Genomic DNA, 24,600 nt, shown 5'->3' with positions numbered 1-24,600 from the left:
AAATTCACTGAATTATCTGACAGATATTCCCTTTCTCAAGTTTGGCACTAGACCACTTTTGAATATTTTCAATTTCCACTTTCTAATTCATTTTTGAATTCAGATCCATAATGAATTAAGATTGACCCACATGGATTTCCACAATTTGGCTAAATCAGTCATTTTTGTGTCACTTCAAGTGCAAATAAAATCCACATAAATAGCTCAGGAAATGGCTCGGAGCAGTAAAGTTATATAGAATAATAGAACATAAAAACAGATCACCTTCTCGGCCTCCCCTGGCCCCAGACTTGTATTCCCACAAGATTGGCCTGGCAGGAAAGCTTTCCCATCCAGGCCTTTGATTAAAATAACAAATGAACCCCAATTACAGCATCACAGACCAAGCCACATATTTGAAGGCGATAATATTAAAATCTGCAGGGACAGCATGGGATCTTGGCAGGCAGATCAAGCTAAACCCGACAGTGCACAAACCTAGTGTCCTGACTTTCAAAGTTCAGCTGTAGTCCATCATCAAAATTATCTACTTCTACCTCCATATCAGGCAACTCCATTTCTACCTAACCAGTAAAGTAAGCAAAGTTGCCATAGTCCCAGATGACAAAAGGCTGCTTTCCCCTTTGAGGAGAGCTGACTGGTGGTGATTTAACCTGAGGATCCACACACCTCAGGCAAGGGGCAAGGTTGAGAAGGCATGCCTTCATGAATAACCTCAGCCAGTACAGGAATTGAACCCCTGCCGTTCGCATCGCTCTGCGTCACAGAGAAACAAAGAACAGTACAACACAGGAACCGGCCCCTCAGCCCTCCAAGCCTGCGCCGATCATGATGCACATCTAAACTAAACTTTTCTGCACTTCTGAGATCCATTTTCCTCTATTCATGTATTCATGAAACAGCTGTCCAGCCAACTGAGCTAAACCGGCCCTCAATACCGCTTCTGAAACCCTGGTTTATTTGTCTGGAGATTCAACCTGGTCCATAAACTTCACTCTTAATATGCTTCAACTCTTCCACAACTATTCTTAAAAACAGAATTCACACCAAATCCTGCTCATCTCCCACTCCCATGATTTTTCCCTTTTGTGGCTCCCTATTGTTAGATGCAAGAATAGCAAAATTCCTCTTGCTTGAAAATGATTCCACATAATTATTCTAACCTACTCCAGTCCTATTTTCTGCGCATACCCTTCACTTTTCCAGCACTGGTGCTGCTGCAATGTTTTTCCTGCACAGAGTCGAAATGACCTGCCTTCACCTGAACAAAGTACAACATAGCAGTCCTCCCCTACATCACTGGTAACGGCAAGTCAATTTGACTATCTTCTCATCTTCCTAGTTTTGAGACCACCTTCATGTTTACCCCTTTGACAGCACCTCTTGGTCCACTCCCTTCTTTCCACCAGTGAAGAACTTATAGGATGTCCTAATCTGTAAAAATATTGATACAATTCACAGTGCAGAAGGCGGCCATTCAGACCATCAAGTCTGCACCAATCCTTCTAATGAGCACCCTTGCCCACTTCCCCTATCCCCATAACCTAACCTGCACATCCCTATATACTAAGGGACAATTTATCATGGCCAATCCACCTAGCACACACATCTTTGGACTGTGGGAGGACACCAGAGCACCTGGAGGAAACCCACACAGACATGGGGAGAATGTGCAAACTCCACACAGTCACCCAAGGTCGGATTTGAACCCAGGTCCCTGATGCTGTGAGGCAGTAGTACTAACCACTGTGCCACCGCACCACCCCTGTTGTCAGTTGTCAGAGTGCCAGCAGAAACTGGGCCAGAAACTAAAACTAACTTAGTCTTGTGAAATTATAGTAAAAAAAAAGGAGACATTTATCACAAGGTTTATTTTCCAAACAACACCATTAATTAGAATGATTTTAATTGACTCATTGTCAATGGCAACTTTGATTAAATGTGCCCTGACAAAAACAGTGCCTCTGCTGAGTTACTGAAGTTATTATTTAAAAAAAGGAAACTCTGTAATCTTAAATCAATTTATTTAACAAAAGGATTGGTAGGGAAGCACCCGACCCGACTGGATGTATTTAGAAGCAATTAGTCATAATGGTGTTCTGGACCATTACCCATGAACCTGATAAAGGTGCTTGCTTATTTCAATGGTCTTCAACTATAATTGCACTCTGCCCACAGAGAGAGTAGAGTGGCCATTAAAATTTCAGAAAATGCAATTAATCATTTCTATAAAAAAGTGAACACAAAATAAAACTTTAATGTGACCATTTCTCCAGGAATTCTTTGGAAATGTTATCCATTAAATGAGCATCTGAAACTAATTGTTTAGAGATGTAATATTTAATTTAACCCTCAAGGTATACTAGTTATCATTCCTATCTGCTCAGAGACATGAGCACAAATACAGGTTTCTAGTTACTTAACACCCTACTCTAGAAAGCACTAACAATCTTTATGGTTTTGCCTTTCACCGGCTTAACTGAAACATAAACCATATAGGAGAATACTCCAGAGGAGTGCAACTTCAGATACCACAGAAATCACTATTGTTGACCTCCACCTTGGGATGAACATCCAAGAATTAACCAAACATGTGGTTTAAATTAGTAATGGATAACGCCAAGGCATTGATATTCTTGACATTGAGAATCACAGTACAAAGAAGCTGAGGATTATAGAAAAATTCTAATGTAGCAAAAAGAGAAGATATTACACGTTTTAAATTTAAATTTATCATGTGTCCCGAGGTAGTGATAAGTATTGTTCTGCATACAGTCCAGGCAGATTGTTCCATATATGAAAAATATAGGACATACAATAAATACACAATATAAATACATAGACATCTGTGAAACATACGATACTACAATAGAGAAGATGCGTCGAGAGATCAGTTCAGTCCATAAAGGGCCGTTCAATAGTCTGGTGATAGAAGGGAAGAAGCTGTTTGAGTGTGTTAGTGCATGTTCTCAGACTTTTCCCATCTCCTGCCCGATGAAAGAAGTTGGAAGATAGAATAACCCGGGTGGGAAGGGTCTTTGACTATGCTGCCTACTTTCCCCAGGGCAGCGGGAGGGAATACAGTATGTAGTATTCTACAGTGATTGTTCTCTTAAATCCTAGTTCTCACATTAATTGTAATTAACTTATAAATTAAGTCGAAATAGGGGTGCATGATGATAAAACCGTGCACGTCTGTTGTTACACAGCTTGAAACTTCATAGGGTATACTCGTAACGCTAATTTAGAAGTTTTCAAGGCACGCATGTTAAATCGTGATTGTGCAATATGCAGTAGTCGAGTTAATTGGTAAACCAGTAAGCGATAAACAGCGGTAGGACCCTGGGAATTACACGGAACGTCACATAGAGAATAAAACAATGGTGTAATTCGGAAACAAAATTCCACATCCACAGGTCGGCTCTGCATCCACAGCCCCTCGGGGTGGTGACATGCTACCTGACTGCACTCGGCAGGTGCACTGCGCAGCCTCCCCCACCCCCGCCACCACCTCACCTCCCGCCACTGAGGGGCTGTGGAAATCTCAGTCCACCGGCCAGACAATGATTACCTGGAATAGGGAGACACTGCCCACCAGCAGCATCAGAGCATTCCGCCACCTTGGTTCCATCCCGCTCCAGGGAACGACGCCAACTGCAGCGAAACTTTCCTTCCACTTTTTCCCTTTCCGTCTTTCAGCTCACGAGATTCGGTGCGGCCGACTTTGTCAACTTTTTTATTTCAGAAAGTAACAAACTTCATTTTGATGTTTGGAAAGTCGCAGCCCATAATGTCCGCCGAGTGTGTTAAGACACTGACCTGGGCTGGAAGAAGGAAGAAAGTTTAATTAAATAGAGGGTGGGGCCCAATCGCTGAAACGTCAGAGAAACATTCCGAGCACTGACCTGCTGGAAGTTCAGGCTGCACAAACTCCCCTTCAACCGGCCGGGCTGGCCGAATAAACAGTGAAGTTTACTTGGGACCTTGTTAGTTAGCGATTGTCTGAAGTAAAATGTTAAGACTCAGGTTTCCTCCAATCGTTTAAACTGTAAATATACCGTTTCATCTGAAATGGCTTGAAAATAAATGGCATTTGACATCCCAACACCGGGCTGTTATCTGGCAAAATTTGACACTGAACTACATAAATGTTAGGACGGGTGACGACAAGTTTTGCTGAAGTGGTGGATCTCTTGTGGGGAATCCAAAACATAAATCCAATCAAAGATTTGAGGAGAGAGTGGGAGGAGGATCTTTGAAACATAAACACTGGCAGAAACCAGTTTGGCGGAAATGTCCTATTTCTGTCCAGTAAACTATGTAATTAAAGGAGTAGTTTACAGGAGAAAATGTATTTCTTTAAGGCCTAGGCAGCTGGAGACATTACTGTCAATGGCAGAGGGATGGAAATCAGGGACCAGAATTGTTGGTGTTCAGAGATGAGAGGTTATTTAGGCTGGTTGGGGAAAGTTTCCGATACTTGGGGATACAGGTGGCACGAGACTGGGGCAGGTTACATAAGTTAAATTTGACCAGAGTGGTGGAACAAATGAAGAGGGAGTTTCGGAGATGGGATGCACTCCGACTATCACTTGCGGGGAGGGTGCAGACGGTAAAGATGACAATCCTCCCAAGACTCCTGTTCATTTTTCAGTGTCTCCCGATCTTTATCCCATGGTCCTTCTTCAAAAGGACCAGCAAAATCATTATGAGCTTTGTCTGGGCGGGAAAATCCCCACGGGTGAGGAAGGCAATGCTGGAAAGGAACCGAGGCGGGACTGGTGTTGCCGAATCTGCTGGTTTAGCTCACTGAGCTAAATCGCTGGCTTTTAAAGCAGACCAAGCAGGCCAGCAGCACGGTTCAATTCCCGTACCAGCCTCCCCGGACAGGTGCCAGAATGTGGCAACTAGGGGCTTTTCACAGTAACTTCATTGAAGTCTACTTGTGACAAGCGATTTTCATTTCATTTAATTTCATTACTGGACGGCTAACATAGCCATGATAAGGAAATGGATGGTGGATACGGGGTCTATTTGGGAGCGGGTGGAGGCGGCTTCATGCTGGGGCACCAGCTTGGCAGCCCTGGTCACGGCTCTTCTACCGCTTTCGCCGGTCAGGTACTCCACAAGCCCGGTAGTGGGGGTGGCCCTGCGGATATGGGGCCAGTGGAGGAAACGTATAGGGGAGGTGGGTGCGTCAGTCTAGGTTCCAATATGTGATAATCATCGATTCGCCACTGGGAACATGGATGGTGGGTTTTGAAATGGCGGTGGGCGGGGGTGAGGAGGGTGGGCGAAATATTCCTGGAGGGGAGCTTTGCGAGCTTGAGGGCGTTACAGGAGAAATTTGGGCTGGTAAGGAGAAATAACTTTAGGTACTTACAGATGCGGGACTTTATACGCAGACAGGTCCCATCCTTCCCACGCCTCCCGCCAATAGGGATCCAGGACAGATAGTCTCTCGAGGAGAAGGAGGAGAGGGTAGAGTCTCGGATATCTACAAGGTGCTCATGAAGGGGGAAGACTCCTAGACGGAGGAACTGAAACTCAAATGGGAGGAGGAACTCGGCGGGGAGATGGAGGACAGGGTATGGGCGGAAGCCCTGAGTAGGGTAAACTCAACCACAACATGTGCCAGGCTCAACCTGATTCAGTTTAAGGTCGTTCACCGGACCCACATGATGGTGGCTCAGATGAGCAAATTCTTTGCGGTAGAGGACAAGTGCGCAGGATGCGCAGGAGGACCAACGAAACACGTATACATGTTTTGGGCATGCCCTAAGCTTAGGGGGTACTGGGAGGGATTTGCAGGTGTCATGTCCCGGGTACTGAAAACAAGGGTATGATGAGTCCAGAGGTGGCAATGTTCGGGGTTTCGGAAGACCCGGGGATCCAGGAGGAGAAAGAGGCTGATGTTCTGGCCTTTGCTTCCCTGATATCCCGGCGACGAATACTGCTGGCATGGACTGACTCAAAACCGCCGAAGACCGAACTATGGCTTTCGGACATGTGAGTATCGAAAAAAATCAAGTTCGCCTTGAGGGGATCTGTATTGTACTGGGGTTCGCCCGAAGGTGGCAACCATTCATCGACTGCTTCGCAGGAGATTGAACGTTAGGAGGGCCGGGGCGGGGGGGGGGGGGGGGGGGGGGGGGGGGGGGGAGAAGGGGAAGGTTAGAGTAAAGTAGGAGGGACAAATAGGCCGGTAGTGTTTATGGGAGAGGAGCGGTTATGTGCTCTATGGTTTGGTTGAAGTGTTGGTTTTCCATTGTTGTTTGCATATTTCTGTAATCTGTAACTGTTTACAATGCCAAAAAATACCTCAATAAAATTGTTTGTTAAAAAAAAAGAGATGAGAGAAGGTTGTAGGGCTGAACGAGATTACAGCCATAGAGAAAGCTGTGACCAAGGATGGATTTGAACACTAGGATGAGAATTTTAAATTTGAGGCATTGTCAGGCCTGGAGACAATTCAAGTAAGCACAAGGATGACAGCTGTGCAGGTCTTAGTGCGATTCATGATACGGGCCGCAGTGTTCTGGATGAATTTATGTTTGCAGAGAGTGGAAGGTGGTGCACTGGGCAGGAGTGCATTGGAATAGTTGAATCTGCAGATAAAAAAAGGCTTCAGCAGCAAAAGGAGGATATTGGCAATGTTCTGGAGGTGTAAGTAAGCAGGCATATAGGATTAGAAACCGCGATCAGTGTCAAATAGGACACTCAAGGTTGTGAACATTCTGTTTCAGCCTTAGAATGTGGCTGAGATACCCTCAATTACGACACAGGAGAGAAGATAGGTAATTCAAAGGCTTTAATCATCAAAGCACTGAACAGCAGCCGAGAAGTGTGCTCATCACATGCTGCCGAGTGAGCCTCATCTTATATACCGTTTCCTGGGGGCGGAGCCAGAGGCGGAGTCCCCCAGGGTTCCAAGCCCGGTCTTAAAGGGCCAATGCATTAAAGGTAAGGTGCTGTTACAGCAGCTACTGATACCATTCATCACATTCACCCCCTGTTTAAAAAAAACACCTAGTCCGTCGGGGGTCAAGTGGAGTTATAAATTCAGTCTTGTGGGTGGTTTGACCGTCCGTGCTGACTTTCTCCGCTCCGGTGGTGGTGCCGTGGATACGGTTGGTTTCGATGCTGGTATATCCGGGAGCACGGTTGCCTGAGCCTTTGCCCGCCTTGGAGCGGGGGGGTATCGGCGCTGTCGGGGTCGGCAGTCGGTGCGGGGAGGGGAGCGTCGGTAGGGGGGGGGGAGTCGGTGGGGAAAGCGTCGGGTCGGTGGGTGAGCCAGTGGGTGCCAGATCTCGCAGGGAGACGGTATCCTGCCTGCCGTTGGGGTGCTCGACATAGGCGTATTGAGGGTTCGCGTGTAGCAGTTGGACCCTCTTGACTATGGGATCCATTTTATGGGCTCCTCACGTGTCTCCGGAGTAGGACTGGTCCCGGAGTCGTCAGCCAACATGGAAGCAAGACCCCAGAGGTGGACCTCCTGGGGAAGACAAACAAACGATTGTGAGGGGTCTCGTTCATGGCTGTACAGAGGAGCAACCTAATGGAATGTAGGGCATCGGGTAGGACCTCCTGCCAGCGGGCGATTGGGAGACTCCTTGACCGTAGGGCTAGAAGGACAGCCTTCCAAACTGTTGTGTTCTCCTTCTCCACTTGCACGTTTCCCCGCGGGTTATAGCTCGTCGTTCTGCTCGAGGCGATGCCCTTGCTGAGCAGATATCGACGCAGCTCATCGCTCATGAATGATGTACCCCGGTCGCTGTGGATATAAGCGGGGAAACCAAACAGTGTGAAGATGCTGTGCAGTGCCTTGATCACGGAGGTGTTGGAACCAACAATTCTACGGACACGTGCTTGTAGGATTAGAATAGCGGTTTTAATATACTCACAACAGAGCCAGCCTATTAGCCATTGAACTTTCGGTGAATTGGCCGGCTGACCATGTGACACTGATCTTTTATACAGCAGCTTCCGGGGGAGGAGTCCTGGGCAGAGCCAAGGGAGAAGCCCCGTACAACTAGAGCATTCCCAGAGCTACTCCCCCTGGAGGACAGGTAGTGCAACTGCACTTACAATACAAACACATGTATATACAGGTTATAATCCGGTGTGAATCACATTCACCACATTCACCCCCTGTGAAAAAAATCGAGTCCAGCGGGGGTGGTGGCTCACAGAGTTAGTCTGCCCGGTGGATGAATTGTTCTTTTCGATCTGCAGAGCACCGGGGTTGCAGCCTCTTGCGGTGGCTGTGTGGGTGTTGAGAGCTGGGGTACGATGGCAGACTCCGGGGCGGGTCTCGTCCGAACTTTATACACCTCTGGCTCGACCGGAGGCTGGGGGTGGGCTGGTTCTGGCGCGTGGAACCGGTGGGGTGAGCTTGCGAAATCGGGGGCGCGAGGGGGCGGCAGCATAGGGAACAGGGTAAGGGGTTCCTCAGCGGGGGGTAGGGGGGGGCTGGATCCAGCGGGTGCCAGGTCCCGAAGGGATACTGTGTCCTGGCGACCGTCCGGGAACTCCACGAATGCGCACTGGGGGTTGGAATGGAGGAGGTGCTCCTTTTCAACAAGGGGGTCAGTTTTGTGCCCCCTGACGTCCTTCCTCAGGAGGACCGGGCCTGGTGTCCTCAGCCACGCCGGAAGTGAGACTCCTATGGTAGTGCCCCGAGAAAAAACGAAGAGTCGCTCCTGAGGGGTTTGATTTGTAGCTGTACAGAGGAGGGATGTGATTGCGTGGAGCGCGTCTGGGAGGACTTCTTGCCATTGGGAGACTTGGAGTTTTCTAGACCGGAGGGTCAGTAGGACGGTCTTCCAGACCGTCGCGTTCTCCCTCTCCACCTGCCCGTTCCCCCTGGGGTTGTAACTGGTAGTCCTGCTCGAGGCGATGCCCTTGTCGAGCAGGTACTGATGCAGCTCGTCGCTCAGTACCAGCCTCCCCGGACAGGCGCCGGAATGTGGCGACTAGGGGCTTTTCACAGTAACTTCATTGAAGCCTACTCGTGACAATAAGCGATTTTCATTTTTTCGTTTTCATTTCATAAAGGACGAACCACGGTCACTGTGCACGTAGCTGGGGAAACCGAATAGGGTGAAGACACTATGCAGGGCCCTAATGACTGTGTGGGAGGTCATATCAGGGCATGGAATGGCAAAAGGGAATCGGGAGAACTCATCGATGATGTTGAGGAAATAAATGTTCTTGTTAGTGGAGGGGAGTGGCCCTTTGAAGTCGATCGCAAGGCGTTCAAAGGGCCTAGAAGCCTTGACCAGGTGGGCCCTGTCTGGTCTATAGAAGTGCGGTTTTCACTCTGCACAGATCGGGCAGTCCCTGGTGATCGCTTTTACCTCCTCGTTGGAGAAGGGCAGGTTTCAGGCTCTGATGTAGTGGGCGAGCCGGGTGACCCCTGGATGGCAGAGATCAACGTGGATGGCTTTCAGATGGCTGATCTGCGCGCTGGCACATGTCCCGCGGGATAGGGCATCCGAGGGCTCTTTGAGCTTCCCCGGTCGATATTTAATATCGTAACTATAGGTGGAGAGTTCGATCCTCCACCGAAGGATTTTATCAATTTTTATTTTGCCCCTTTGCAAGTTGTCAAACATAAAGGCAACCGATCGTTGGTCAGTGATGAGGGTGAACCTCCTACCTGCGAGGTAGTGCCTCCAGTGACGAACAGCCTCCACGATGGCTTGTGCTTCCTTCTCAACTGAGGAGTGTCGGAGTTCTGAAGCGGATAGGGTACAGGAGAAAAATGCAACGGGCCTCCCTGCCTGATTTAAAGTGGCTGCGAGAGCTACCTCTGAGGCGTCGCTCTCAACCTGAAAGGGAGTGGATTCATCCACCGCCCGCATGGCTGCTTTGGTGATGTCCTCCTTGATGCAGCTGAAGGCCTGGCGCGCCTCAGCTGACAGGGGAAATCGTGGATAAGTGTGAGGTCAGGCATTTTGGTCGGAAAATTTGGAAGGCAACATATTATTTAAATGGAGAGACTTTGGGGTGCTCCGATGCAGGGGGATCTGTGGGTCCTTGTTCATGAGTCGCAGAAAATGAACATGCAGGTCCAGAAGACGATAAAGAAAGTGAACGGAATGTTGGCATTTATAGCAAAAGGAATTGAGTGTAAAGGCAAGGAAGTGTTGTTGCAACTATACAAGGCATTGGTGAGACCACACCTGGAATATTGTGCACAGTTTTGGTCCCCTTATTTAAGAAAAGATGTAGTAGCATTGGAGACAGTTCAGAGGATGTTCCAAGTTGATCCAGATATGAGGGGTTTGTCATATGAAGAGCGATTGAACAGTTAAGGCTTGTACTCTCTGGAGTTTAGAAGAATGATGTGCAATCAAATTGAGGTACACAAGATTATAAAAGGTATGGATAAAGTAGACGTGGAGCGGATGCTTCCTCTTGTGGGGCATTCTGAAACGAGAGGTCGTAGACTTGGGATAAGGGGTAGCAAATTTAAAATAAAGTTGAGGAGAAACTACTTCTCCCAAAGGGTTGAGAATCTGTGGAATTCATTACCCCAGAGTGCGGTAGATGCTGGGACAGTGAGTAAATTTAAGGAGGAGTTAGACATATTTTTAATTGGTAATAGGTTAAAGGGTTATGGAGAACGGGCAGGACAGTGGAATTAAGGGCAGGATGAGATCAGCCATTATCGAATAGTGGAGCAGACTTGATGGGCAAAATGGCCTAATTCTGCTCCTATATCTTATGAACTAATGATCATCATTTCTTCTTCACAACACCACCAATAATAAGATTAACACCCTCTTCATTTTATTTCTATTTGTGTGGCTTTGTCTTATTCAAGTTTTGGGATGAGAGTGGAAGATCTGGCATTGTTCTCTTTAGAAACTAGTGGTTGAACTGAGATTTGATACAGATATTGAAAATTATGAGGGATTTTGATATTGTAGACAGGGAGAAACAGTTACGACAAGCAAGAAGAGAGGAGAACCAGAGGATATTATAAGGAACAATGGTCTGGATTCACCAGTTTTGGGATAGTGTCCCCATGCTGACGGGAAAACTGTGCGGCGCGATTCTCCGCCCCCACGCCGGGTGGGAGAATAGCGGGAGGGCCTCCCGACATTTTTCACGCCCTCCCGCTATTCTCCCCCCCCCCCCCCCACGCCTGACCCACGCCACGAATCACCGCTCGCCATTTTTTACTGCGAGCGGCGATTCTCCGTGGCCGATGGGCCAAGCAGCCGGCCCTTCATGCCCGTTTCAACACGGCAGCAAACACACCTGCTCGCTGCCGCCGTGAAACGGGTGCCAGATGCCCGTTTGGGGCATCTAGAGGCCCAATTTGGATGGGAGCACCACGACTGTGCTCGGGAGGGGACAGGCCCGCGATCGGTGCCCACCGATCGTCGGGCCAGCGTCCAAAACAGACGGACTCTTTCTCCTCCGCCGCCTGGCAAGATCAAGCTGCCACGTCTTGCCGGGCGGCTGAGGTGAAAGACGGCAACTGCGCATGCGCGGGTTGGCGTTGTCCAACCTGCGCATGCGCGGCTGCGTCACCGGCCGCGTCAGCCGGCGTGACCCTTGACGTGCGGCCTTGACGACCGTCGTCAAGGCTGCGCCGCCGTGACGCATGGGGCCGCGCTCCTAGCCCCGCCCGGGGTGTAGAATCGGCCCCGGAAGTGGCCGTGAAGGCCGCCGTGGGTCACGGCCTGTCCCACGGCAGCCTTTACGATTCTCCGCATTTGCGGAGAATCGCGCCCGTGGTCTTTTACACCAGGAATACTGGCGTCAAAAGGCCACAGATTCCCCGTTTTGCTGTGGGCTAGCAGGCAGCTGTGGTAGAGCTCACAGCTCTAGCTGCCGATGCGGCCCCCCTGCACTTCCGGGTCAGAGGCACGCATGCGCATAGCGCCAGCCACCAATGGCTGCGCCGTGCTCCATGGCGGACTCAGCCCGTGAACCTGGACCCCCGAAATAGTGACCCATATTGGCTGCTTGCGCACCTCAGACTGGCCACACACATTGTCCCCAGCCCCGAATGAAGCCCACCCTGCCCTCCGATCGGCCCTCCTGCCGACTGTGGCGGCCCCGGACTGAGTCCGCAACTGCCACACGAGTGTCACGGACGGTGGGATGATGGTAGAACCACGCAATTGGGAATTCAGCCGGTCAGGGGGTGGGCCTCAGGCAATGGCCTGAGGCGGTGGATACTCGGCACAGTGTACTCCACGAGAACGCTAATTTTTGGAGGGGCGGAGAATTGCAAAACCGGCGCCGGTCCCGATTTCATGCGCCAAAACGTATTCTCTGCCCCGTCGCTGAACGAGTTTTCGGCATTGGGAGGGCGGAGAATCCAACCCAATGTATTGCTTTAAGTTCAATTTGTATTTGAATGTGAAGAAAAGGTGAAATCTAGTTCTAGTTTCATTTAGAGGTTGTTGTGAGTTGGGTGCCAGGAAGCCTGGAGTCCTATTTATATACATGCATTTTCAATTAAGTTTTACAACTCTTGAAGTGAAGAGGTGAGATATCAAGCGGCTCGTGGTTTACTGAAGTTAAAATAAGTGGCAAAAATGTGCTGTTGCCAAATGACAGGGGTCCAGAGACATAGGAAAGCACAGAATGGCAGTCAGATGGTGTATGTATATATATCAGAGTGTCTAATCTCTCAACTACAAATCATGCAAGCCTGTTGGTGAACTGAATTGAGGGAACTTCTGTTTGCTCTGAAGTTTGAGCTGCACACAGAACAATACCTTTCATTGTACCTCGGTACACATGACAATAAACCAATCCAATCCAAGTTGAAGTAATAGTGAGTTTAGATTGCGTTTTTGGGTGTCTCAGGGAGAGATACAAGCTGAAGAAAAGCATCTCGCGAATGCTCAGAAGTTAGCCATAAAAATATTGTTTGAAACTGAGCTAACGCAATTCACAAACTTTGGTGTTGAAACAGTGGTAAATCTTCACTTGGATTTTGGGTCACTAAGGGTTGCTGGGATGAAAGAAATGATGCGAGTTTGAATCATTTTCTGGTATCTGTATTGAAATCTTTCTTGTGTAATATAATTCAGTTTTTCTTATTTATTCTTTGTGATAAAAGTATACTGGCAGACTCTCGTGAACAGATTGAGTAATTGACCTCCACAGTTCCGAAATATAAATGAAGTTTGCGATGGTGTGATGGTAGTGTCACTGGGCGAGTAATGCAGAGACACATAATGAGTTCTAATCCCACCATGACAGATGGTGAAATTTGAATTCAATGAACATCTGGAATAAAAAGTCTAATTGCTGATAATTGTAAAAATCCATCTGGTTCACTCATACCCTTTGGGGAAGGAATGTGAATCCTGATACTCAGCTGTGGTTGACTCTTAAATTAATGTTTTAGAGGCAATGAATAAGGAAAAAAAAATCTACCAAGCCAGTTCTCACTCTGGGATCTGACTTGTTCAGTATTAGCATCAGCTAGAACTATATCAATATAGATTTAAGGTAATTGGCCAAGTATTCAGCCTGGCAGGATTGTTACAATTTGGAATGAACTGCCCTGAAGCAGATTCAAGGTAACCTTCAAAAGGAATTGGATATATATTAGGAAGCAATTGCGCAGCTTTGGGAAAAGAACAGGAACTATAGGACTAATCAGGTAGCAACAGCTATCCAAGAGCTCTTTATAAATGTCAGTAAAGGCATAATGGTCTAAGTGTCCTCTTCTGTGCTGTTTTATTCTGATTCTAACTTGACTGCCAGTTTACCTGTTGGGAGCTGTGGGAGGGGGAGAGAGAGGCGGCTTGATCCGAATGTGCAACTTGATGAATGTGTTGAAGAAATGCGTTTGCTGATTGCTGGTGACTTTCTTGTACTGTTAGCTGTTTATTTGGTTTTCTTTGTACAAATGAACTGTTGTAGTTTTGCGTTTGTACCGATATTCTATAGCAAATAGGTGTGTCTGTGTGTACAGCATGCTGCCTTTTCCTTTTCGGTTAATGTAATCTATGGACTGTTTAGTAGTTTGTTTTCATCTTTTTGTATAAAAATACTGTTGACCATTTAATAAACAAAATATTTAGAAGTGGTGCTGCAGGTTGTGTTTGCTGCTTGCTGCTGCCAATGCCTGGAGGCTACTGCTGGTCTTTCCTTTTTATTCTGTAGTCTGGAGCAGTGTTCTTCAAACTTTTTATCTGGGGACCCATTTTTACCAACTAGCCAACTTCGCGACCCACGCCGGCCGGCCTTCACGACCCACGCTGGCGGACCTTCACGACCCACGCCGGCCGATCTGCGCGACCCACCATTTTCTCTTACCTTGTTTGCTGCTGACAAAAATGGAAGAAATGGTTTTGGGTCCCTTTGGCCCTCGTACACGCTCCTCCAATGGAACCTGTTGGATGAAGGTGAAGCCTTCTGGTGTCAGAAAGTATGGAGTCTCCATCTGTCCAAAGTTCTGAATTTTTTTCCTGTAAAAGTTTATCAAATAAACCCCCGCCCCGAACTTGTAACAAAAATAATAAAATGAGTAAAATAAATGAAAAGAAAGAATAAAACCCCGCAAACGTTCATGGTGGGTTTCATTAGTCGCGGTGCACAGGAGCGACCGAATGGAGTGAAGTGCGTCGAGGAGGACCTCCTGCCAGCGGGAGAACAGGAGATGTCTGGACCGTAGGGCCAGCTGGACAGCCTTCCAGACCATCCCATTCTCCCGCTCCACCTGCCCATTTCCCCTGGGGTTGTGGCTGGTCGTCCTGCTCGAGCGATGCCCCTATTGAACAGGTACTGGCGCAGCTCATTGCTCATGAATGAGGATCCCCGGTCGCTGTGGACGTAGGCGGGGAAACCGAACAGAGCAAAGATGGTGTTGAGGGATTTGATGACGGTGGCAGACGTCATATCGGGGCATGGGACGGCAAAGGGGAATCGGGAATATTCATTGACCACACTGAGAAAGTACGTTTTGCGGTCAGTGGAGGGGAGGTGCTCTTTAAAATCCATGCTGAGGCGTTCAAAGGGGTGGGGGCCTTCACCAGGCGCGCATGGTCTGGCCGGTAGAAGTGTGGTTTACACTCCGCGCAGACCTGGCAGTCTCTGGTGATCGCCCTGACTTCCTCGATGGAGTAGGGCGGGTTGCGGGCATTAATGAAATGGGAAAAACGTGTGACCCATGGTTGAAAGAGGTTGTCGTGCAGGGTCGGGAGTCAGTCCACTTGTGCGCTGGCACATGTACCTCGGGATAGGGCATCGGGGGGCTCGTTGAGCTTACCGGGGCGACACAAAATCTCTTAGTTGCAGGTGGAGAGCTCGATCCTCCACCTCAAGATTTTATCATTTTTGATCTTGCCCCGCTGTGTGTTATTAAACGTGAAGGCAACCGACCGTTGGTCAGTGAGGAGAGTGAATCTCCTGCTGGCCAGGTAATGCCTCCAATGCCGCACAGCTTCAACGATGGCTTGGGCCTCTTTTTCGATGGAGGAGTGCCGAATTTCGGAGGCATGGAGGGTGCGGGAAAAGAATGCAATGGGCCTGCCTGCCTGGTTGAGGGTGGCGGCCAGAGCGATGTCTGATGCATCGCTCTCCACTTGGAATGGTAACGTCTCGTCAACCGCGTGTACCGCGGCCTTGGCGATGTTGGCCTTGATACGATTGAAGGCCTGGTGAGCTTCGGCCATCAAAGGAAAAACAGTGGATTGAATGAGTGGGCGGGCTTTGTCCGCATAGTTTGGGACCCACTGGGTGCAATACGAAAATAACCCCAGGCATCGTTTGAGGGCCTTGGGGCAGTGGGAGTTCCATGAGGGGGCGAATGTGATCGGGGTCAGGCCCCAGAACTCCGTTCTGGACCACATAACCGAGGATGGCTAAGCGGTTTGTGCTGAACACGCACTTCTCCTTGTTATACGTGAGGTTGAGGAGAGTGGTGGTGTGGAGAAATTTGGCAATATGGCGTCATGGTCCTGCTGATCGTGGCCACAGATGGTGACATTGTCCAGGTACGGGAAAGTGGCCCACAGTCCGTACCGGTCAACCATTCGGACAATCTCCCATTGGAAGACTGAGACCCCATTGGTGACGCCGAAGGGAACCCTAAGAAAGTGGTAACGGCGGCCGTCTGCTTCGAATGCAGTGTATAGGCGGTCTGCCTTGCGGATGGGGAGCTGGTGGTAGGCAGAGTTCAGATCCACTGTTGAGAAGGCCCGGTACTGTGCAATCTGATTGATCATATCAGATATGCATGGGAGGGGGTATGCGTCGAGCTGCGTGTACCGATTGATGGTCTGACTGGAGTCAACGACCTTCCTGTTTTTCTCCCCAGTTTTAACTACTACCACTTGGGCTCTCCAGGGCTGTTGCTGGCTTCGATGATGCCTTCCCGAAGAAGCCGCTGGACTTCAGACCTGATGAAGGTCCTGTCCTGGGTGCTGGACCGTCTGCTCCTGGTGGCGACGGGTTTGCAATCCAGGGTTAGGTTTGCAAAAAGGGAAGGTGGGTCGACCTTTAGGGTCGCGAGGTCGCACACAGTACGGGGTGGTAGGGGCCGCCGAATTTCAGGGTTAGGCTCTGGAGGTTGCACTGGAAGTCCAGGCCAAGTAGCAAGGCAGCGCAGAGGTTGGGGAGGACGTTAAGGCAGAAGCCACTGAACTCCACGACCTGGACAGTGAGAGTGGCGATGCAGTACCCCCGGATCGCCACGGAGTGGGATCCGGAGGCCAGGGAGAATCTCTGGTTAGCGGGGTGTACCGCGCGGGAGCAGTGCCTTATTGTATCAGGGTGAATGAAGCTCTCAGTGCTCCCGGAGTCCAGCAGGCAGGAGATCTCATGTCCGTTGACCTTCACTTTAGTTGAAGCAGTTGCGAGGTTGTGTGGATGAGATTGGCCAATCGTGACCGAGGCGAGACGCGGCTGGTCGTCGGTGGTTGCAGGCAATGAGCGGCCTGATGAGGTAAGGGGTCCTGAGTCAGGTAAGATGGCGGCACCCACGAGCCGCCCGTGCCGTGGGGGAGGCAAGATGGCGGCACCCTGGGGCTGCACGTGTTGTGAGGAAGACAAGATGGCGGCGCCTGTTGGTCCTGGGAGGAACAAGATGGTGGAGCCCACGGGCCGCATGTGTTGCGAGTCGAGCAAGATGGCGGCGTGCACTGGCCGCACATGGTCCGAGGAGGGGAAGATGGCGGTGCCCATTGGCCGCACGTGGGGGGTGCCAGGACAATAGCGGCGACTGAGTGGGCCTGGCACACTACAGCAAAATGTCCCTTCTTGCCACAGGCCTTGCAGAGGGCGCTCCGCGCCGGGCAGTGCTGTCGGGGGTGTTTCGTCTGCCAAGAGAAGTAGCATTTGGGTCCCCCGGGGTTGGTTGGCTGCCACGCGGTACAGGCGTGGGGTTGGCTGAGGGCAGTCGCTGATGGGGTCCACGATGGGGCGGCCGTCTGCAGAGTCCACGATGCACAGGGTGGGTGGGCCACGCGGTCGGGGGCATCGGCCTGAAAGTTGCATGATGCGACCGTAAGTGAGAGCTCTAGTTTTCTGGTCGCCGCGAGGTCGAGCGTGGCCCTTTCTAAGAGGCGCTGGCAGATGTAGTCAGACCCTATGCCCGTAACACATGCGTCTCTCATTAGCAAATTCGAGTGTTCCGTGGCCGAAACGGCCTGACAGTCACAGTCTCTAACTAGGGCGAGCAGGGCGCGCCAGAAATCTTCCACCGACTCACCGGGAAGTTGGCGCTGCATGGAGAGGAGGTGTCTGGCGTAGATTTTGTTAGTCCACTGACCATAGTTTTCCTTCAGTAGCGCCATGGCTTCTGCGTAGGTCGGCGTGTCCTGGACGAGTGGAAAGACGTTGGAGCTCAGCCGTGTGTAAAGAATCTGGAGCTTCTGTGCTTCTGGAATTGTGTCTGGCGCAGACCCGATGTACGCTTCGAAACAGGCTAGTCAATGTTCAAAGTCCTTTTTGGCGTTGTCTGCTTGAGGATGCAGCTGCAGGCGATCCGGCTTGTGCGGAGGTCCATCTCTGAAAAACTCAGTGTAATAAATTGATGCACCATCAATTACGCAAAGACAAGAGTAGGCTGTAATCGAGGCTTTATTACACTGAGATGTGTGGCCTCCTGCAGCAGCTGACGAAATGGCTGCTGTACAGGGAACACACATATTTATACTCCGCCTACTGGGCGGAGCCAGCAGGCAGGGATCTACCCCCGTACCTGTAGTACAGGGGCCTTACCGTAAAGCAACTCTCTCAACATCCTATATATACAATATATGCATCAGTGCTGACTACCACAATAATAATCTTTATTGTCACAAGAAGGCTTACATTAACACTACAATGAAGTTACTGTGAAAAGTCCCTAGTTGTCACATTCCGGCGCCTGTTGGGGTACACAGAGGGAGAATTCAGAATCCCCGAATTACCTAACAGCACGTCTTTCGGGACTTGTGGAGGAAACCAGAGCACCCGAAGGAAACCCACGCAGACACAGGGAGATCATGCAGAGTCCGCAATGTGACCCAAGCCGGGAATCGAACCTGGGACCCTGGCGCTGTGAAGCCATAGTGCTAACTGCCGTGTTGATCACCCTGGGGTAACACGGACTGCAACTGGATGCAGTTGTACTTGAAAGTAGGCTCCAAACTTTGATGATAGTTCAATACGCTTTATTGAACTTGTTAAGCAATGCACACAGTTCGCTGTGGGTTTGACACTCTACTAATCTAAGTGTGCTTACTATAACTAACTGGACCAGACTAGCTCTGAGCCACATGTAGAAGGTGCTGATACATACACCCTGGCTGTCACTAAAGTTGTCACCAGTGGAAAGTGACAGAGTGTTGATGTCTTGTGTGTTTTATAGTGGGAGACCACCTTCTTGTGTTCTGTCTGGTGATTGGTTGTGTTCTGTCCTGTGTGTTGATTGGCTGTACTGGGTGTCTGTCATGCCTGTCTGTATCTCATTATGTGCATGAGTGCATATCATGCCACTAACCACTATGCTGCCGTGCTCACCATAAGGAGCTAGCACCGGCGCCATGTGGAACACAATCGATTCCAATGAGAAACGGTGCCGAATTTACCAGATTCGCAACTGACACTCTGGAGGCTGACTGCAGCCACATATACACATTGCATTCCCCACACACACCATCCCAGTCAACAAGATGGCAGCAAGAAGAGCGGCCCCGAGATTCACCGACGTCGAGTCTGAGACCCGCCTGGATGTCATGGAGGAGAGGTGAGCTATCCTGTGCCCCGGCCCAGGAAGGAGGCTGCCAGCCGCTGCCATTCACCGTGCCTGGGCGCAGTTGGCAGTGCCAGCAGCAAAACCGTCCGGATCGGCCTGCAGTGCCATAAAAAACTGCACAACCTCCTCAGGCCAGCCAGGGTAAGTAGGCTGCACTGTGCCCCTGGCACTAACCCTCATCCCACACACCCATTACCCCATCCCCTCCAACCCAGAGGGCGGCCGAATCCCTACCCTGCACCACATGCCGGCACCCATACCGGCCGCCATGGCCGATGACCTGGCTACTAAAGCCACCAGCAACCCACCCTGTGGGCTGTATGCTTCGGACAGTCTAACACTGTGTGTTTTCTGCTTTCACCCCCCCTCCCCCGGAAATTCCCGCTCAGAACCGCAGGGATCGGGAAAAGACTGGAGGGAGACCGCCAGACCTGCGGCTCATGGGGCGGGTCTGGTGTCCCCTGCCCCCAGCCACAGCCAGAATGCCGTCGTGTGCAGAGCAGCGATGATGACACATACAGGGAGGGGACCCATATTCCCAAGATCCAGGACACCCAGGAACTCGAATCTGATGTCGACACAGATTTCCTGTCACACTGTATCCAACACCCTGCACAATCCCAGAGACATTCATCTCCGTTGGGCACTTTAGTGAAGAGGCTCCTGGAAATCTCTCTGGTGCTCACCACACAGATTCTGCGGTACACCAGGTGGAGGTAGGAACTCCTGAGGGGACAGATGGTTGGAAGACGGGCCAATTCCAGCAACTAGGTGCTGTTTAGATGGGTTTTAGGCTTCTGGAACGTACAGTCATAGAGTCAAGGAATATATGAGAAGCTGTCGGGAGCATCCAGCACCTGGGTTGGCCATAATTCCCATGGTTCTATGCAGGTGGCCATCTTAGATAGCGACAGTTCTGATGAAGAATCAAATTATGAACCTGACCTCTGCTTTCATAAAAAATTGATCAGGACATTGTGTATTTGAAATGTTTACTGTTTTTAAAACCTTAAAATGAGACCAAAATTCAGATGAAAGTAATACAGGGTAACAGACAAATCATAAATGTGCTTGTATGACACTTCTCTAGACATCGTTTGAACAAGTGTTCACCCATGGTTTAGCACACTGGGCTAAACCGCTGGCTTTGAAAGCAGACCAAGGCAGGCCAGCAGCACGGTACAATTACCGTACCAGCCTCCCCGAACAGGCCCCGGAATGTGGCGACTAGGGGCTTTTCACAGAAACTTCATTGAAGCCTACTCGTGACAAGAAGCGATTTTCATTTTTTTCATTTAATTTAAAATAACTTGATTAATTCTTCCAATTAAATGGAGAAAGCTATTTGAGAACAAGCATTTGTCTTGGTGTTAGCTTCAGCCCTAATTCCCAGTCTGTATTGTTTTACTCATGCTATTGTAAAATTCTGCAGCGGGAAATAAACGTGATTATGACCGTACAAGCTAAAACGTGCTTAAAATAAATTGCAGCAATAGGACGCAGAGCTGATTTTTGTGTTTTGGGCAGGGTTTGACTAATTAGTCTGGTGTCAGCCTTTGGTCAATGGTCAGAAAGTCATGTGTTTAACTCCAGCGACTTGAGATGCAATCCAAGTGGATATTTTTATGTTTCAGATAGGGGTCTCCGTCTGCTTAACCTGGTAATGTCTACTTAAATATTTTCAACTGGTCATTGACCCAAATGCACCACTGGATCTAATCGGCCTTCGTTCGCACTCTCCAATGATCTGATGCTTGATTCATCTTTAAACCTCTGCTTGAATCAATGTGTATGGCTCTGATGAACTGGAGGCCAATCTTTCAACTGATATAATTTTCATTCATAGACTCCAGGACTGCTTTCAAATAAATCTTATGTATACACTGGCAACCTCCAATCTCAGTGATAAAAGCTGAATTTTGTTGTGAAAGCTGACACATGGATTGAACTGTTGTTTGCCAGCTACAAATGCCAACGGCTGGCATGTTGTTAAATATACATTTCCAGCTGTCTACATCTTCTGTATAGTTCAAATGCCAAAACCTGCCAATTTTTGTGTTTTCTTCATAAGAATATTTACTCTTTCCAGTTTGTTTTCCTATTCTCCAGATGACAATGGTTCTTCTTTCACAAGTGGCTATTCTTCTAGCCTTACAGCTAAATAAAAATAAGTGACAGCAATTCACTGACTTATTCCTGAGGGCAATCCTTGACCAATCAGGTTCAAACTGCCTGGTTTAAATTTCAAACAATGCACAGCAGTTAACTGTCAGTTACCTCCACGGTAACATTACCAATCAGTCTACTTTCCAATTAGCACTTTCTTCTCTTCCAGTATGAATTGATGTTTCCCTTTATCTTTCAGTATTCTTGTGAAGTGTCCTGATGATTGCAAGGCGAAAGCTTCGATATGCCTTTTTTCAGCATTACTAAACTTTTATAAAATTATTTATTTTTATTTTTTGAAAATAAAACTCAAATTGTTTCTAAGCATTTCCCATTAAACTTCTGTTTTTCCTTTCTTAGATTCTACATTTCTAAAATATTTATTTTAATAGTGCTCATCAACCTTTTTTCAATTTTAATTAGTTTCTTTTTTTAAAATAAATTTAGAGTATCCAATTCATTTTTTTTCCAATTAAGGGGCAATTTAGCATGTTCAATCCACCTAGCCTGCACATCTTTGTGTTGTGGGGGTGAAACCCACGTAAACACGGTTGAAGTGCAAACTCCACACGGTCAGTGACCCAGAGATGGGATTGAACCTGGGATCTCAGCGCCGTGAGTCTGCAGTGCTAACCACTGCGCCACTGTGCTGCCCTAATTTTAATTAGTTTCTACCCGTATTATTTAAAACTACAAACACTTTTCTTTTTTAATGTGATGTATGTATTCTACACCTTTACTCTCAGTATTCCTAAAGGCATCCAACCATTGCTTGACAGTCATATGCAAAGGTTCACCTTCCAGAAAGAAAAACATCAGCTGACACGCTCCTCGGGCTGGATTCTCCGCCGGTGGAATGCTCTGCTTTGCCAGCAGCCCGGGGGTTTCCCAATGGCGTGGGGCTGCCCCACAATGGGAAACCCTATCGATCAGCTGGCGTAACGGAGCATCCCGCTGGCGTGTGGAACCAGAAATGTGGCGTGGTGGGATGGAAAATCCAGCCCCATATCTTTCTAAAATTTGTCCTAATCCAATCTGATGCTCTAATTTGTGCACTAACGTCTTCCCTTTCAAATTGGATCTTAAAACCTTTCACATATTGTGGCCATTATTCCCAAGGTGCTCACCCCCCATTTTGCTCATCTGTCAGATCAAGCAATGTCTCTGCATTTGTAGGCCTTCTAATATACTGGTTGCATACATTTTAGGGATTCCATTACTCTTTCTTCATTTACCCCTGTCGTAAGCGGACAATTAAAAAATATCCTCAACAATCATTTTGCCATTCCGACTCATCTCTCTTTTCTTGTTCCATCTCCGCTCCATAATTTGAACATGAGTACTACACACCTAATCCACAAGCACTTTTTAAAATCTTGAACTCCAACCATAGTGAGTCTGTATTCCTTTCTTGTATGTCAAACCTCTCTACATCCTTCCCACGCTTCCTAACTACAGCATATTTTATCCTGATATTGATTTTTCTTTCTTATTGAGGTATTTTGTCTCATTCATGGGGTGTTTTTGTCGCTAGCAAGTCCAGGATTTATTGTCCATCCCTAATTGCCCTTGAAAGGATATTGTGAGTTGCCTTATTAACCCATTGCAGTCCTTGTGGAGAAGGTCCTGACACCATGCTGCTAGATTAGGGAGTTCAAGCTTTTGACCCAGTTACAATGAAGATATATTACCAAGTTAAGATAGTGAGGAACATGGAGCTGTTGGTGTCCTCATGCACCTGCAGTCCATCCAGATAGTAGAAATTGTGGTACACGCTGAAGTCACTGCAGCTGGTGTTTTTAAGATTTAAGGTGGTGTACTGGGAGCCAATTGAATGGGTTGCTTTGTCCTAGATGGTGAAGAACTTTTTGATAGTTGTTGGAATTGCCTCACCCAGGTAAATGGAGAGTATTTTACCCTACATCTGACCTTTTATCTTGAAGATAGACATGTCTTTGGGACTCAGGCCACCGGTGAGTCACCCTGACTCACCCCAAATACCTGGTCTCAGACCTGCTTTTGTAACCACAGTATTTCTGTGGTTATCCATCTCCCAGGATGTCAATGGAGAAGAATTCAGTTGTGATAATGTCATTGAATGTAAAGGGGAGGTGATTAGGCTTTCTCTTATTGGAGTTGGTTATTGCCCAGCTCTTGTGTTGCGCAGAAGTCACTTACCACTTCTCAGCTGAAACCTAAATGTTGTCCACGTTTTATTGCATGCGGACAGGGATGACTTTATTTCCCGAGGAAATGCAAATGGAACTGAACACTTGCAATTGTCAGTGAACACCCAACCTCTGGTCTTATGGTAGAGGAAACATATAAACATTCAAAATAGCAGCAGATGTAGGCCATTCAGCCCCTCAAATCTGCTCCACCATTCATTAAGATCATGGCAGATCCATTTGTGGTTCTCAATCCATATTCCCATATACCCCTGGTTACCTTTGATTCCCTAGCCTAACAAACACCTATCAATCTCCAACCGAAAAGTATTCAATGATCCTGCCTCCGCTGCCTTCTGAGGCAGAGAGTTCCAAAGTCAGACAAGTCTCTGAGAGAAGGAAATTCTCCAAATCTCTATCCTAAAATGGAGACCCCTAATTTTAAAACAGTATCTCCCTAGTTCTGGACTCAACCACAAGAGGAAACGTCCTTTCCATGTGCGCTTAGTCAAGACCATTCACAGTCTTATAGACTTCAATCAAGTCACCCCTCACTATTCTACTCTCCAATGGAAACAAGCCAAGCCTGTTCAACCTATCCTCATAAGACAACCCGCTCATTCCAGGTATCCTCTGAACTGCCTCCAATGCATTTACATCCTTCGTTAAATAAGGGGGCCAAAACTGGACAAAGTATTTCAGATGTGGTCTCACCAATGCCCCCGAGAACTGAAGCGGAACATCCTTACTTTTATGTTCAATTCTTGTCCTAATAAAGGGTAGCATCCCATCAAGCCTTCTTAATTACTTGTTATACCTGCAGACTAACTTTTTGTGACTCAAGCACTAGAACACTTCAATCCTTCTCCAGCTCTGAATTCTGTAGTCATTTTCCATTTCAGTAAAACTCTTGGTTTTTATTCTTCTTGCCAAAGTGAACAACTTCACGTTTTCCAACATTGTGGTCTATCTGGAGGATTTTAGCACTCGCTCAACACATCCACCTGCAATCTCCTTATGTCTCTTCACAACAGCTGGAAC

General features: G+C 48.3%; 1 protein-coding gene across 1 annotated transcript in view; it reads right to left on the bottom strand.

Annotated features, from left to right (window-relative positions):
- LOC119970936 (receptor-type tyrosine-protein phosphatase beta-like) overlaps window positions 1–3,818 on the bottom strand; it is a 244,018-nt gene extending 240,200 nt beyond the window's left edge. The window contains exon 1 of the mRNA XM_038806046.1: window positions 3,572–3,818. Coding sequence (XP_038661974.1) covers window positions 3,572–3,631 — 60 coding nt within the window. The 5' untranslated portion in view covers window positions 3,632–3,818. The remainder of the gene's footprint in view (window positions 1–3,571) is intronic.
- Between the last annotated feature and the right edge of the window lie 20,782 nt (window positions 3,819–24,600).

This window comes from Scyliorhinus canicula, chromosome 9 (genome assembly GCF_902713615.1).
Source record: "Scyliorhinus canicula chromosome 9, sScyCan1.1, whole genome shotgun sequence".
NCBI classification, from domain to species: domain Eukaryota; kingdom Metazoa; phylum Chordata; class Chondrichthyes; order Carcharhiniformes; family Scyliorhinidae; genus Scyliorhinus; species Scyliorhinus canicula.
This window is presented reverse-complemented; position numbering and strand designations above follow the sequence as displayed.